Source organism: Amphiprion ocellaris, chromosome 20, assembly GCF_022539595.1.
Source record: "Amphiprion ocellaris isolate individual 3 ecotype Okinawa chromosome 20, ASM2253959v1, whole genome shotgun sequence".
NCBI classification, from domain to species: domain Eukaryota; kingdom Metazoa; phylum Chordata; class Actinopteri; family Pomacentridae; genus Amphiprion; species Amphiprion ocellaris.
Window position 1 is genome coordinate 20,732,623 of NC_072785.1, and position 17,515 is coordinate 20,750,137.

A 17,515-nucleotide genomic window follows, 5' to 3' on the forward strand; every position below is an offset into this window, starting at 1 on the left:
TTTCTCCTTTCAACTTCTTCAGGAAAAAAAAAACAAATGCAAATGCATTGTCGTGTGGCATTTGTGCACGTTAGTGGCCAAACCAGTGAGCAGCAGGGCTGCTGCTCTAACAGTGTCAGTGTACTGGGGTGTTTTTGTGTCTGTGTCTGCGCCCTGCTGAGACAGGCCAACCTCACCACCTGCTGGTGTGTTCCTTTTTACCCATCATTCATTAAAAACATAATTATCATTCATTAGAATCTCATTATTATCATATGCTAGTGAACTGTGAAGTGTATTCTGAATAATGAATTCATCATGACGCTTCCAGCCAGTTTATTTAAACTTGTGAATCACAGTCATTAAGGTTTTCTCGTTTATGTTTTGATTGTTTATTATGTTAGCATCCAAAACTTTATCATTACTATTTATGTAACACCTACTCTTTTTCTTATCAAATGGTTTCCTGAAAAGAAACAATTTTCTCCCCAGTCATTCTTGATGCATATGCTTCATATGCTTGAAGATCTATAATAAGTTTATGAGCAGCAGTCTCAAGCAAGCATAAGTTATGGCAACTGGACTAACCTAGTCCAGTTGCCATAACTTATGCTTGCTTGAGACTTATCATGACCTGGATGACTGAGAACATCCACAGATTTATTTATGAGCAGCAGTGCAAGATCTAGAGAAAGATAAAAAGAGCAGCAGCTCATTTGGCCGCCCGCAATGGAGACAAGAGGCTACTTCTCCCTCTGGTCCTGATGTTTCTGTTGTACAGATGTGGCTTTGAACTCTCGACGCACACAGTGACACAAAAAGCAGCATCATCTGTGGTTTAAGAGGGATGGTCTGGATGATGTAGCCCCTGATGGCAGCCAAACTGTCCCTGCTTTTTTGCTGCCAAAATATATTTGGCGCTGCACTTATTATCATTAAACAGCTTCTTCAACTAGCCAATTGCTCTCTAAGGACCAGAGCATCACATTACCCTAATGTATTACCTCCTCCCAAGCTAATTTAACATCATCTGCCCTCTGTGGCTTATTGAAGGTGCCTGTGGCGACTTCACACTTCCCACACAGGGACATCACCATCTTCTTAGAAGCTGCAGTGAATATACACTGTGCTCTTCCATTTCCACGATATGAGTCCTTTAGTGGAGAGCAACTGTTCTCATTGGGATGGAACAGAGGTAATTAACTGGTCTACACCCACCTCAACTGATGATGTGTTTCTCCCTATTTCTATATATTACTCTTGATTATTAATTATATATTTTATAATTGTAGTAGTGACTGCTTTGTGGAATCCACAGGACTTCAACACCTGATCAACTGGGTGTGAATATTGTTTAAGGTCTCCAAAATGCAATTTTTACTGAGTATTGAATGTAGAGTACTACTGTAATTGCTTTTATTGACTGAAGGTGAAACTTGGAGCTGCCAAGGATTAGCCCAGATTGAGTCTGTCTGGTCTCAATAGATTTACAAGGAATGATGCTACTTATAGATTACTCACAGAGAGAAATATGGTGCTACGTATAGACAAGAGCAAAAAAGTATGTGTATTATCCAATGATATTCAACTTTGTCATCGCCCAAAAAAAGTAAATAAAAAAGAATTTTCTGTGACATGGTTTTGATGTTATAAAAAAACAACAATGCAGAATTAGTAGTACTTTAATCCAACACACTGTCCTCTGTATTTTAGTGCTGTAATAGATGGCGAGGTGCCAGCAGCAACCTTTACATTCTTAATGAGATTAAAAAAATGATTGGACATAAATAAATAGGGCGCCCAATTCATAATGAGACAAGATAAATGTAAGGAAATATAACAAATATCAAGACACTTGCAATGCATCTATTAATGTAATAGCAAATTAGCAAATTTACGATTTATGTGCAGCATAATAGAAAGAAAAGCCAGTTCTCATATCCTAAAGCCGGTGTCGCCTGTCCATTTATCCTTGAGATAAGGCACACACACACACGAATGCTTAATTAAGGTCAAGGTTCTCTCTTTCTCTACGTGTATATGTGTGGCAGTCACATGTGTAGCAGGTCACACGGCTCAACCCACCCAGGTCCATTTTAATATGTTATTTCAATATCTCGGCTCACATTGCTTTTCATTGTTCATTTATATGCAGGAAGTCAGCAACCTCTGGAGCAGAGCTGGACCACAGAGGCAACAGAGAGTGCTAATGACAACGTAGGTGGACACACACACACACACACACACACACACACACACACACACACACACACACACACACACACACACACACACACACACGGTTACACATTCACAGAGCTGACGATGCAGGACACACCGCGTTATGCATCTCCAATTGGCTTAACCTCGATATCCAGGGTTACTTCATCTCATGAGAATTTGATTCCACGAAACTACAGTTTGTGCATTGATACAGTGCTCCCTATGTGCACACAAGAAATTATTTGCATTTTTAAGCATAACAAATATTACAAATGACTGTCATATCTCTTCACCTGCATGTCTAGAATACTAGTGTTTTTTAGGATTCAAAAATTTGCATAATACATTTCTTACTAGAGGAAGATGATGGATAACACTTTCCCACCTGTCCGTTCAGTCTGCAGTCAGATTCTGTTTAACTTAGCGTAGCACAGAGACTGGAAACGGGGGGAAACAGCTAGCCAAAGGTAACAAAATCTGTCAGGAGTCTCTGTGCCTCCTAGCATGATCAGCCTAGCTGATTTTCTGATCCAATATTCAGCATTTGCTCCGTATCTGTATCGTTTTTTTAAAACAAATACATTCAAGATAAAATGAATAAGTAATAACTGACATTTAAATATATGCTAAACATAAATATATAAAGCCTAATGTGAAATTTTCTGTTTATGTTATTAATTACACAATTTCCCCACGGGGATCAGTAAAATATTTCTATTCTATTCTGTTCTATTCTATTCTTGTAATGTAAATATAAATTTTGACACTAAAATTTTAATATTTACTTCAAATTACTTTGATTATACCTGCTTGTTTTTACTGTAGATTTTCGGTTTTGTCAGAATAAAACAAGTAAGACATACTAAGTGTTCATTAGTGTTTCCAAAAATGTAAAAATGTTCTTTTAACATATTTGTAGCTATTGGCTGTGATGTTTGACAGATTTTGAATGTAAAGTTTTACAAGCTCTGAAACTTGTAGCTGCTAGTAAAAAAAATCACAGCCATGCAATAGTGTTTGGATCTTTAAATACTTGTGAGCATTTTAATTTAAGGAATACAAATTAAAACCTGAGGCTTGTTTAATGAATATATGAGTGTGTTTGTGTGACAGAGTATTCTCATATGTGCAGTAAAAAGCATGTGTACATTTGTGTGTATGTATTGTCTGTGTGTGTAGTCTATGGGATTAGCCTGCGGATTAGTGACAGTGATGATTATTCTGCTCTGCCAGTAAGAACCATGTGAACAGACACACAAACACAGTATAAACTCTGTAGGTGCACAGTATATTTGCTTTATATGTGTTCCTAGAGAGAAGGAGGAGGGAAATTGTTCTTTTGTTGCATGCCTGATTTATTTCTGTTTGCTACCCATGTGTTGTTTTGCTAGTTTGCTTTATTCTGTCCTCACACAATAGTGAGTCATGTAGTAAAAACAGCAACTGATATCACGCTCAGTGCTTTTATTTGTCACTAACAGCTATTTTTAACCATGTAAGCCATTGTGTTTAACCCCAGACGAGACATTTGCTTTGTACGTCTCGGTTAGGCCTCGGTTAGCCAGTCACCCTGTGTTTTTGTGTATGTGCGTGCGTGTCTGTGTTGGTCAGTCTGTTGGTTAGTCAGCGTGTGTGTATGTGTGTGTTGGTCAGTCAGTGAAGGTAGGATTAGCTTGGTCCCATGACATAACCAGGCTAAGAGGATTGTTAGCTAGCCAAACAGCTCCTCCTCCTCCCTCTTCTCCTCTTCCTCTCACCTCACTCACTCCTTCACACTTGTCTTAAGGTCTCCGTCTTTCTTCGTCCTCTACCTTTTACATTTGGCTCAAAGCTAAGAAACAAAGAGTTCTAGGCAAGGCGGGAGCGTGGGGGTGAGTTCTGGAAATGTGCTTCTTTTCCTTTTAAGTTACTGTATCTGTGTGTTTGCAGTTACGTTTGTGTGATGGTGTGTGTGTGTGTGTGTGTGTGTGTGTGTGTGTGTGTGTGTGTGTGTGTGTGTGTGTGTGTGTGTCAGGCTCAACAATGTGTGTGTTTGTTTTACAATTGTACTTTTTTGCCTTCTTCTCACATCAGCTTTTCATAAATAATAGAACAATTGAAAAACTGGAAATAGGAGCGAATGTAGAGGTGACTCTGAAATGTGAGTAAGTGTGTGCGTGTGTGTTACTTTCCTGCCTTCTTGAACTTCTCAAAGACATTCTCTCGCTCTGTTCATAGTACGAACTACATGCACACACACTGGCTGACTGCTTGACAAACAGTTTGTGTGTCGTGTTCGTGGGACTTTTGTCCATATCTTTCTGTCCTTCTCTCCTCCTTTCTTTCTTTTTTTCTCTCTTTCTTTGTGTGTCACAGAATCAAAGCACAGCGTGGCTTACTTCTTATGAAAACTGGACGCTATGTGCAAGGCCGGGTGTGGCTTCTTTTGGCCATGTGTGCTTGGGCTTGACAGTGTTATTTTGTCTATGTGTGTGCGTATGAGTGCATGTGTCAGCCTTTCTTTGGGATGTGGATGCCTGACTCCAAGTCAGGGTGTGACTCTTGGCACTATAGAATCATATCCAAAAGCTCTCAGTTACTCATACACACAAACACCAGATGCTGCTTCTTGCCACAAGATTGTGTAAAGATGACAGCGATGACAGTTGTATGTGAGACAGACAAAGAGATTACTTTAGTGTGCAGTAGTTTTAAATTTGTTATTCGGTGATTACAGTAAATCATGTCTTTTACTCCAGTGACTCCAAAAGTTTGAGATTAGTCAGTGTTCCCTTTTTAAACAGCAACACTGACTGTGACATTCCCCTACTCCTAAAAAAAGACTGTCAGCAATACTTTAGTAACTTAGGCTAGTACACAAGTCCAAAGAATAGTCTACTACTTTGTATCAGAGTGATGCATTTTAAATAAATAAGAAAACTATTAATTGCCCTCCCCAAGATATTGGTAATTACTTTTTCTTCTACATAACTATCAAGCCAAACTTTACATTTGCGTATTATGAAATGTATGTACAACTATACAGGAAATCACAATAAGTTATTTTTGTGCATTAAAGTGCACAAATTGATAAAGTAATTCATAGAGAATGATACATTTCTTAGAAAGCAATTTACCTTATTTGCTGAAGAATGAGCTATTTCCATGTAATGAGCTGGCCTGTGTCATAGACTGTAAAAAAAAAGAAGGATGTAGCCACTGTGATTTCACCCACTGGTTTGTGGACTACCATTGTGAAGCACTGAGTTTAGCATTTGGCCATTGCTATATTGGTCTTTTGAAACCAGGTGTAAAGAGCAAGGGTTGATTTTGATACAGAATGTGAGGACACTAAGCATGCCCATATGGTAGCAGTCTGTCAATTATAAGATAACTTCACCCTACTCAACATCATGCTGAAAAAAATAAGTTGAAAGTGTTGAAAGTAGCAATTGAGACAATCAAGTCATTAGGAAAATGTTGACTGAGGTAAAAAATCAAGTTGAAAGTACAATCATTTTCTTACAGACTTCAATACAATCCCACTTCTTTTTGCAACCAGAGGAGTCACCCCCTGTAGTTTGTTCAATAAGATCCAGGTTTAAGGCACTTCTGCATTAGCTTCACTTGTCAGACTTTGGGCTACGTCCACCTTTTATCTACAGTCAATGGTTAGAGCCAGGTCAGTTTATATTCTGAAAAACTGATTTACACTAAAAAAAAATATATAGATGACTTCTACAGCCTTAATTCGAGAAAAGAGAGACAACAGGAATTTTATCATTTAGTACTTGTCACAGTAATGTTGTGTTTCTTTGCTAACAGGGGGGGCTTCTATGTTCTCAATCTGTGCTGCTTATTGCAGGTCTGGCACCATATACAGTCTGTGTGTGATTAGTACTGGGAGAGTTTCATAGTGAGCCAAGCTATAGAAGTGCTCCTTGTTCTTGGCCTTGTTCCCACTAATTGTGGAAAAGAATTCAAGGTTCCTGTAGTTTTCTGGTATCTCTCTGATACAGTGCTAGTTGCTCAGTAAGTGAGAAGCAATGTTACCGCCTGATGCTGATGTTTTGCAGACAGTGTCCTTCCCCTCTCTAACACACCCTCTTATAAACCTCGCCCCTGACCTCATGGCCAACCTCAGCAACCACAGGGACTGTCACACACTTTGAGTTAACACACACACAGAACTCTGTTTGTTGATCCAACCGTGTGTAACTCAACCCCATCCAGCTGCATGTGAGGGATATATTAAGAAGTCAGGTGTGTCTGTGTGTGTTTGTGTGCTCTTTGCAAAACACATATGTCAGGGGTTGTGTTGATGCAGATTAAGATGAATACTTTCACTGTATATCATCACCAGAGGAAATGTGATAGTCTGGGTTCAGGGACGTCGGTAGACTTGAATCACTACATGTGATGCTTATTAGTCCTGGTGCTGCTGTGTTAAAGGTTTATGAAAGTCACATTTACATTTTCTGTACAGTTAGATATTTCTTTATAATGCATGCTTTTCACTGCTTTGCCCAAGGACAGTCAGGACCCATGACTGTTAATGAGCAAGCTCTCTGTGGTGGGGTTCAAAAATGGGATCTTTCAGTCAGAGGCCACCCTGCTGTGTGAATGTTGGTTACTGGAGCGGCTCTGATAACAGAGTTTTCCCCTTTGGTCCAGCCGGGACTTCAGGAATGTCTGAAGGCTGTTATTGTAGATTAGGATGAATATTTTTACTGGAGGCACCCAGCAGATGGGTAGGGGATGGATTTTATTACTGGAGAGACCTATGATCAGAACAACGTGTGTGTGTGCATAACTTTGAGACTGTTGGGAAACGTAATACGCACACACTAAGAAGGTCAAATATCCCCATGTGCTTCAGATTATAGCCATGATCGCAACAGCAGCAACACGAGAAAGTGGTTTGCAGCTGAAAAGCCTCAACTACCAGTGTTGACAGATTTGACTGACAGCAAATAGTCCAGTCGCCCAGTCTCAAATGTGCCACAGCTGTCATTAACGTTTGGCTTATGTCCAATAAGCCAAACTGAACATTAGGAAACCAGAGTTTGAAAGAAGTTGAGTGGTGACAGCACTTGTCACATGAGATATCAGTATGGATGTAATTGGATCATTACTGGCAGATCTAGAGTCAGTTTTATATTACACATCATTTATAGGGGTAAGTATGATGAGTCATCAAAGTGGTTCCGAATGGTTCCATATGATTTCACTCTTGTGGAGAAAAGCTATGACATGTTGTAATGCACATATACATTTAGGAGATGTAAACCATACTGGAGACAAATTTTTTGTAAAAATATGATTATTGGTCCTCCCTGTTATTAGTAGGCTATATAGTTTAGGCAAACCCTAAATTGTAAATACTATAATAATAAAGGCATCACAAAGCGTCTGGGGAGACAGTACACTAAACACAAATACTTGTTCGAATGAATTGGAGCTTCCAGAAGGCCTTCTTTACAGACTATGACAGTGGAACAAAATAAGCCCAAAAAAATTCAATCCATAGTTGGACAAAATGAGATGACATTTGTTTTTGTCAATCAATGATCGTTTGTTATCATATGACAGGATGTCGAGCCTACCCAACTCAAATCTGCATCCTGTCTTCCTCTTCTATTTCAAGTTGTATTAGACTGGACTCAGTGATGGCATCCCTGTAAATCTCTTGACTAACTGTAGGAGATGAAGCATGAATCCACTGGAGTGTAGTCTATATTTCAAGTTACATTTTAAAATTGGATCTGCTTAAAACAGGATGTGTTTGCCTAAAGTTAAAAGCCCAACTCATTGTTTCTACACCCCTGTGTGTTCACTGATGAAGACTATAGATGTCTACAGTGAACCAGCAGGTGGTTTCATCTATACTACAAGATGCATACTATAGGTTATGTATGGTTTTGGCCCCAGCAGTGAACCCAGAAAAGAACATGGTGCTTCCATGGATGTTGCTTAAAGGCTTAATGTGACCTTTCTGTTTTTATTGGATAAAGCAGTTAGTTATACACTGGGCTGGAGCACAGTGTCAGTGATTATACCAGAGCTGTGCCAAGTGCTATGGAATAGCCAGCTGTCAGCGTTTGTTGCCTTTTTGAAAGAACAGTTTTTTAATAAAATTTGCGCAATGTTAAGGTAAAGCACATACAAATCAAAGCACCTCTAGTTCAGCAGCGATGTCTTCAATTACTACGATTCTGATGGTAAATTAAAGTGGGCTACATAGCAGTAAATTGCACAGCTGCATGGAGATGTCAGCAGAATGGTCTGCATGGGCTCTCGTGGACTTACCAGACGACGAAAAATCACTCAACCCAAAACACATGAACTGGCCTTCAGGATCATGGTACAAGACCAGATTTTTAGCCATTAGATTACTGAAGAAAGACATTTTATTTACATGTAACTCTGTGATGGATACAGTATGTTTGAACCTGTGAAGTTCCAGGATTCTTTTCAAGGCCCTGAAACAACATTTAGACCTTCAAAGACATCAAAACTCTTAACACACTCTACCTTCTTTAAGCAAAACTGTAGCAGTTACCTGGCAAACACAACACTAAAATAACATTTAAATATTCTTTTGTTTCCTGCGCATCATTGACGTCTGAGGAAGTTTGATTGTTCAGGTATGACTTTGAACAATGTTTGGCTGTGTTGTATTCCTGTTCAGAAAATTCATTTCAGCCAAACTACTAAAAATGTTTTAACCTGATCGGAACTTTATTTTAAATTCAGTTCAAACACCTGCAGACACTGAAAATTATATCTAGCTTTCATGCTTTACAATGGAACATTTAATCATATAAATGCACCACTTTCAAATCACTTTTATTAGTTGTACGTATTCTACATAGTCCAACACATACATAGACTTCTCATCCCTCATACATGCCCACAGAGGCCTGGACTCAGAACAGCAGCACTGGCAAGAATTCCAGTCAGCTTTCATTACTGGATCTGTGATGCGTGTTTGTCTGTGAAAGAGAAAATGTGTGACGCAGCAGTTAAGTCACATGTCACTATGCGAGTGTGTGTCTTAGTGTTTGTGTGTGTTGCAGAAAACGAGACGGAGAACGAGAAGATGAAAATATGACGCAGCACAAGTCAGCTGTTAACTCAAGTGCGTGTCAATATGTGTGTGTATGCGCACATATACTTGAGCGCTGCTGGCCACGTCTGGCAAGAATATGTGCCACGAGATCGCTGTGCACGCTGCTGCGGACATTAATCTGCCAGCATCATCGTCATCTTCCTCATAATGCACATCTGGAGCGAGAGGCAGGGGCTGATTGAGAGCGGCTCGTGCCCCATCAGGCTGTGGTGCAGTGATTTCCCTTCTGAGAGAAAGTGGGAGAAAGAAGAAAGGGAGGTGTGAGAGGGGTGTGTTAGAGAGAGAAGGGGATGTCGCTGCAGCAAAAAGCCAGCTGCAGAGAGATGACAGGGTTTCAGAGAAAGAGAGATGAAGGAATGCAGATATGGAGAAAGATGGGGATTAAGAAAGATCAGGAAAAGTGGTGATGGAGGGATGGAGATGCAGAGATAAAGAGATGAAGAGCAGGGTGGAGGGAAATGAAGAAACAAAGAGGTGGTTAGAGGTGAAAGAAGAGACAGGAGGAGGTACAGAGAGAGAACAATAACAGAAAACAGGGTGATAAAGAAAGATAGAAGGATCGAGTGAAAAAGAAAGTATAAAAGAATAACGAAGGCAGAGGTTTTAATTCTGTCTTTTTGTATCAATTTGCAGCTTTACATGTTTGTTTACTGTAGTAATTGAATGCAATGTCACAGTAACAGGCTTTACTCTCCATTGACACGTCATATGAAAACACACCAATAACTGAGAGAGAGTTTGTATGAGAGAGAGAGAGAAAGAGGGGGAGGGAGGGAGGGGGGGAGGGAGGGAGCGTGGGCCGAGCACGAGAGAGGGAGAGACAGAGAGCGAGTGTCGTAAATCACAGCACATCACCGGGCGGACGAGAGGGAAAGTTGTGATAAGGATCGCTCTCATTTCCCCCTCTTTAAGCGTTTCTCTTCCGAGCCTCCGGCAGCCTTTTTCTATCTGAAACCATAAAGGTCCGCTGTGTCTCTGAGAGGCTGTGAGGATGGAGTGGAATGAGGTGGATCTGGTGCAGGAATTTACTGTTGAAGGACAATGCAGCAAAATTAAAGTCCGCTCCTGCAGGATCACATGGGACAGCCTGCAGGTAAATACAGCGCGACAGGATGCTTGTAGAAACTGCATGTTAACGTCAGCCTGGGGGCTCGCAGCAGAGCAGCCTCCAGGATGTCTTACAGCGTGTTAACAGCATGAGCAGCAAAATACTTGACACTGTGGTAGAGTGTCAGGTGAATTATTAACTTTTTAAATGATATGGAATGCCTGTTCTTGTCAGAAAACATTTAAAAAGCTAGAAATAGAAGCATTCAGAGGTTAGAAACTTCATCGCCTTGAAATCCTGGACAGCACCACAGGCATTCTTTGGACTGACAAGTGATCCTTAGTCCAGCTCATGACAATCTTGCAGATGAAGGTTTTCAATCCAAGCAAGTCTGGGAAAAGTGCACAGGCTGTTTAAAATGCAAGGAGTGTTACATTGCATCTTCTTTTTAGAAAACGTGTCCTTAGAAGTGCCAGTATTTTAGGTTTTTACTGTGATACCAGCTTTACTGGATGCTTATAGAATACTTCTGAGTGCTCCAGGAATCGATGATTTGTGACTTATTGGAGTTAGAAGCACCGATGCATTGCAGAGTCCTACAAAATCTGATACGTTTTCAAATGATGTGCATAATGCTTGTTAAATGCCATTTAATCACTGGAGGCACCAGGGTCTACTCAGACATGCCATTATTTACTAGTTAAGCTACCATAATTTGTGTAAACACATAAAAAACAAGATTACAAATATACCTGTAGCACTTAAAAGCCAATTCCAAGCAGCAAATACCTGCTGCAAACATTTCTGATAATTTAAAAGCAATATACACAAAAAATACAACTGTCTGTCCTAAAGTTAAATTTATATTTAGCATTCTGCTGTGGTTGGTAGATAAGGCCCAAGTGCAGACAGAAGGAGGGCTGAGGTAGAAAAACACAACAATCAACTTTGAAAAACTTGAAAAAAATTACCAAAAGTCGGTCAGCACAGACAGAGACTGTAGGAAACCTCTCTCAAAAAGTTGCATGTTAAGTGACAGAATATTCCAAATAGAAGTGTGCCTCATCATCCCAGCTCTAAATGAACGTCCTCACTCGCTGTGGAGATTCTTGAGGGTGATCCATTATCCCAGCTGGGTGCCGAGACGCTTCTTTTGGCTCCTGAATTCATTGTTTTATGATGAAGTGATGCGTGCAGCATGCCAAAGCAAATTGAAACAGTTTGAACATTGGCAGTTCAGACTCCCCCAGGCCATTGCAGTGAAACGAAGACTGCTGTGGCACCGAGTAGCAGAGTAACAGTAGCTGAATAAATTAAATCAGATAGGACCTTATATGTCAAACATCTGGTAATTTCTTGGAGGGGCTACATTTCTTGCTGTTTCCATCTTGCCTCAGCGTACAGCTCCACCTGTGCAATTGACACATTTCCGAGTAATTGTATTAGACTGATATATAACAAAATGACATGGATTCTTTCAAACAGGATTTTTGTTTAGACAGCATTGAAGATGTGCTGCCTTATGGTGATTGACTCCTGGAATTCATGTTTTACCAATGTATCGATTTCCCCACTGCGTCACTGGTTGCATTGTTTTCACATAATGACAATCATGTCCCAATAACACTAGCACAGCCTGGTGTCCTTTAAGGTGACAGCACTGGCCCAGAGTACATTAGCAGGGGATGGGTTTTTATCTGCAGGCTCCTAATGCACATCAAAATGATGGTTTGAAGAATCCCATAGATCAGCAGTGAGCTGATGATATGTGGCACCACTGACTGGAAAACAACCGTAATATACATTGCGCCATTGTCTAAAACATGATGTAGCCTGCATTATGCTGGAATACTCAATGTCTGAATTATGTTTTTAAGAATTCTATAAGTCAGCCCGAAGGCAATGATGCTGTCTATAGCATATAGTGTAAATGTCAGTGTCATAAATCACTGTTAGTGATAGTTAGCATATTGTGAATGCTGCCAGAGTGAGAGCTTTCACTCCCTGAGTCCTTAAGTGGCCAGTGGTTTTAATTTGTTTCACTGATTTCTTATCTAAGAAGTGCCGTACCCCAAGGGCTCTGTTCACGGTAATGGAGTTTTCCATCAACTCTGAGTCATGGCACTTAAGTCTCCACTGATATATGTAAAGAGTTTTTTTGGACATTTACCTAAATTAACAGTGGTCTGTGATATCCTTTATTTAACTCTTTTGGAGTGACTTCTGTCCTGTTTCCGTCCAAAATTGACTTAATCCAAGGCAGTATGTTTAAACCTTTCAACATTATATCCTTGACCTTATAATCCCAGAGTAATACCAGGTCACTATATCTCCAGTTTCTCTGTTCAGATATTCTGAGCAGTGCCCAGTGCAGACAGGTGAAGTACTGTAATTAATCAATTCTACCTATAGCACAGAGTAGCCCTCAATCTAAAATGTGGGCTGCAGTATGTATTGTTAATACACCGCCCGTCCAAATAAAAGTTGCACGCTCTAATATTTCGTTGGACCACCTTTAGCTCTGAGAATGACACACATTCACTGTGGTATCGTTTCGATAAGCCTCTGCAAAGTCATAGCATTTATTTCTGTCCAGAGTTGCATTAATTTTCTGGCAAGATCTTGCATTGATGACGGGAGAGTCGGACCACTGTGCAAAATCTTCTCCAGCACATCCCAAAGACTCTCAATGAGGCTGAAGTCTGGACTCTGTGGAGGCCAACCTATGCATGAAAGTGACGTCTCATGCTTCCTGATCCACTCATTCACAATGCGAGCCCCAAGAATCCTAGTATTGTCATCCTGGAATATGCCCATGCCATCAGGGAAGAAAAACTCCATTGATGGAAAGACCTGATCATTCAGTATATTCAGGTAGTCAGCTGACCTCATTCTTTGGGCACATAACATTGCTGAACCTGGACCTGACCAACTACAGCAACCCCATATCATAACACAGGCTTGTATGGTAGGCACTAGGCATGATAAGTGCATCACTTCATCTGCCTCTCTTCATACTGTGAGGTGCCCATCACTTTGGAACAGGATAAATCTGGACTCCTCAGATCACATTTGTTCCTCAAAGATGATGGTTCATCACTATCCTTCCAGGTCTTAATAATGTGTTGGATGGTTCTTAACCCAATTTTAGTAGTTTTAGCAATCTCCTTAGTTGTTTTCTTTGCTTGAAGCAGGCCAATAGTTTGACCCCTCTGAAACAGGTTGACATCCTTTACATGACTACAAGGTATGTCTTCCGACATGGTTGTTTAAGAAATGAGAAGCTCCTCACTGCATCAGCTAGGGTTAAATAAGTTGTTGCCAGCTGAAACATATTCATCACTGCAGTAATTATCCAATGGAAGGCTCTTACCTGTTTGCTTAGTTAAATCCAGGTGGTGACTTTTTTTTGGATAGGCAGTGTATTATTTCTTGGTAAACAAATTGAATGATGTTTTTTTTTTTTGTAATATCTCAAAATTTTGAACACCATAAACCAAGTTCCTTCTACCTCGCTTGAACTGAACATTTTGAAGAAAAAAAACACTGTGATGAAGATGTCAGAACTTATGTTTTTGTTTGTGTAATCCATATAACTCAACACTTTAACACTTGTACTAGTGTATCCTTTTACATTACCAATCACTTTTAATTCACAGGTTTGTATGAAAGATATACGAACAAATCAGTTCTTCTCATTTCTCTTCTTTCAAACACTATATTCACCACGACATATTAACTTTGGGGGTCCTCAGGGTTTTATTTTAGGCCCCTTACTGTTTGGACTTATATGCTCACCCTTGGCCACAGTATATCTACACTTTTATGTGTTCTTTCATTAATACACCAAAAATATACACTGAAGGGCAAATAAATGAAAACATCTGTTAGGGGTCTTTGATGCTGTTCAGATGTTGTTTGTTCACTGGTTCTGTTCAGGACCCACAGAACAAAATGCCCTGTAGCAAACCGATGCATTTGGACCACAGCACACATACCAAATTCAAGCTTGGTAATTGCTGGTTTTTGCCCACTCTTTGGCAAGTTGTGTGTACAATTTGCTTTTTCTAGTGGAGCTATTTCACTTCTGCTGTAATTCAGTAGATGTCCATGTTGGCACTGGTTACTTTGGATGAAGAGACAACACATTCCCACTCTGTTTGGTTTGCTTGTTTTTGTGGGTTTTGTACACGCCCATTCATGATGACAAAGGTGGTGATTTCGTTTCAGGAGCTTCATGAATGACAACTGGTTCTTTTACAGTCACAAAAGCCCTTCTTCCATTTGGAGAAGATGAACTGGCTCTGTGACAGTGTTGGGGCAGCACTGCAAAATACGCATAGAAGTGTAAGGTTGTGGTTTAGCAGTGTAATAATTTGTTTTAATCCCTGGAAGAATCTACATTTTCTCAGACGAGGGCCTGTTTTAGTAGACCTGGTATTTAGTGATTTAACACATTATGCTACGAGCCCCACTGATTGTGTTACATCATAGTCAGCCATTCACACATTTTTGCTGATAGTAAAAGATCTGCTCCGTAAGACCAGACCTTGATTTTCTACCATAGTACTGTATGGTAGTGTACTCTAGACTCCCTTTAGTGATATTTAGGAGTTTTTTCAACTTGTTAATATGTCTGTATCATTTTTTATAGCAAAAATACATACCAAGAGCAAAATAAGCAATCAGTGCCCTGACTGCAGTATATCAACTCTGTCAACTTGCATAATGGGGATTTCTGTTGCATCATACTTCTTCAGAATCAATTTTGGTTCAGTCATGTATAGCTGAATGACTGAAGGATGTGAGCTAGAATGTTGCGCTGCAGCGACTTCATAGATCTGCATATTCTAGAGAAAGCAACAATGAAGGTTTAGGTCAGAGCCTTTCCGAGGCAAAAAGAGGTTATTTTCACGGAAAAAAACTCTGAGATTAATTTTTTGGGAGTTAATTCAGTGACTGGAGAGGGACTTCAGTGCTGTCATAATTACTGAGTCACAGACTTTTCCATTTTCCATTAGACAACATATGGAAACATTCAGTGTTTATACAACTCACTACCAATGTCATTTGGGATTTTAACACAGTGATAAGCTGACTATTAACTGAAAGGAGAGTCACTACACTCAGTTTGACACTGTCTGGCTTCACTGCATACTAGAAATGTATGTAATACACCAGGTGCAGTGTGTGCGCGCCTGTGTGTCTGTGTGTAGATGACTGAACATACACAATAGCAGGATGTAGCAGGGCTGAAACCTTCCGCTGCTGTCTGCTGAAGGCATTTCTCCCACTCTCACATACACATAGTTCTATCATAGTGCCTAGAAACGTTTGGCGCTTCTCTCATAGTAAAATAGAGTTCAAATGATCAGTGTGATTAGATCTTTTCAGCTGATGTTGATGTCTCTGTCGCATCACTGTAATGACCAGGGCAGATAGGATTCTGGCAATTTTACCCCCAGACCAATACTATAATTCTGTCACTCTGCCAAGGCCACCAGCTGCTGGCCTAATAACATTTCTGGATCACACCGAAGCTGCACTGTGACCTAAAGTGTGAGGTGATATATGTGTGTGCAGCTGTGCTTTATCTCCTGTCAGTGTTTGGGTTTTCATCTTGTCAGCGATACCCCACTATGTGTAATGGATGGAAACAGTGAACAGACATACACAGGGGAAAACACTGGCTTTTTCTACGGACGTACTGTATTAATATATATAACTCTTGTGTGTGTTTAGGTTCCCCGTGTGGAGCTGACCCTCTCTGAGCTCCAGGAAATGGCCACAAGACAACAGCAACAAATAGAGGCTCAGCAACAGATGTTGGTTGCCAAGGTAACTCGCGCACCTATGCACACATACACACACAGCTGTTGGATGGATTGCCTGTCCATTAGTGTATGGTTATCTACATTAGAGTCTGTCTGAAAAGGTCGACTTTGAGGCTCCAGGAGTTAAAGCCTTGGAGGAATTTGTGCGTGTGTGTGTATGTGTGTGTCATGACACATGCGTCTTCTTTAGAAACAGGACATGTGATCCAGGTCAGGGTTTAAGGTCTTACAGGAAAGGACAACTTCATTCAAGCTAACGGACCAGCATTAGACTTTGTGTGAGGCAGACACAGATCACGGTTGGTTGTCCACATTCCCACATTTAGGAAGTTGACAGGAAATTAGGCCATCAGAGAGCCACAGCTGCTGGGAAGTTGAAGCAGGATTGTACTCCAGGAAACAGTCAGGGGGGTGAGCCAATTAAAAAAAAAAAAGAAGTCTGCATTCATTTGGTAAAGTGTCTACTTAGGCTGAAATGGATAAAATGCTTTCAACCACTAACTTTTATTTGGCCAGTTTGGGGTTTTCAAGGCCACTGTGGCTGTGATATTTTTTTTTGCTGTCAATTTTATGCTGATATTCAGCAATTTTTTCAAAAGCCTGCTACTGTGAAATGACAGAAATGAAGTGTTTCCTTCCAGTGTGTAAGTGCTGAAGCATTTCCTTGTCTAGTGGATGGGAAAGTCTCCCAGCTGCCATTGTATAGGTATTTTTCATCCTTTTAAAATTATTATAATGCAACATGGATTGATGACTTGTAGGAAAAAAACACACAAACAAAAGACAACAGCTTTTACTCCTGCGCAGTCTATGTAATGTAACAGGTTACTGTTATGTAATGTGTTCTTAGCGTGTGTGTTTCCAGTGAGTGATGGGCGGCTTCTTGCCAACATTCCACTTCCCTCTTCCTCTGTGTGAGTGTGTGTGCGAGAGACACACTCAGGTCAGCTTTGCTACGTGCCAGCTCGATACAGAGAGGTGTAAACTGCTTCAGTCAGCATCACACATGGCAGGCCCTGTTGTCCTTTCTCTCGCTCTCTCTCTGTCTATTGCTTCGCTGTTGGATATTTGTTTTATAGTGTGTGTGGTGGTCGAATACAATAGTGTGCACAACTTTAATGAAAATTAATGGCTGCTGATGGCTTTTAAAGTTATACATGGTGTGCTAAAAGGGTGCTAGGGTGAAATATACTGTATGCATGGCATACGTGAATACAGTATCATAAAATATCTCATTTTCACTGTGGTAAAATAAAGCGTGTGTATGCTCTACCTTACCTCAGCTGGTCTATCACAAGACTTCAAGAGCTGTGATGATAA

General features: G+C 40.3%; 1 protein-coding gene across 12 annotated transcripts in view; it reads left to right on the plus strand.

Annotated features, from left to right (window-relative positions):
* The window catches only part of LOC111581699 (apoptosis-stimulating of p53 protein 1-like), a 53,690-nt gene that overhangs the window by 19,352 nt on the left and 16,823 nt on the right, over positions 1-17,515 (plus strand). For 8 of the 12 annotated variants that reach the window (XM_023289982.3, XM_035957145.2, XM_023289981.3 and 5 more), the window contains exons 4-5: positions 2,135-2,196; positions 16,104-16,199. In XM_023289982.3, the coding sequence (XP_023145750.1) occupies positions 2,135-2,196; positions 16,104-16,199 (158 nt within the window). Of the gene's footprint in view, positions 1-2,134; positions 2,197-3,929; positions 4,074-10,158; positions 10,407-16,103; positions 16,200-17,515 lie in introns of those variants that run through there. The other 4 variants (XM_023289986.3, XM_055006160.1, XM_055006161.1 and 1 more) reach the window with 3 other exon arrangements.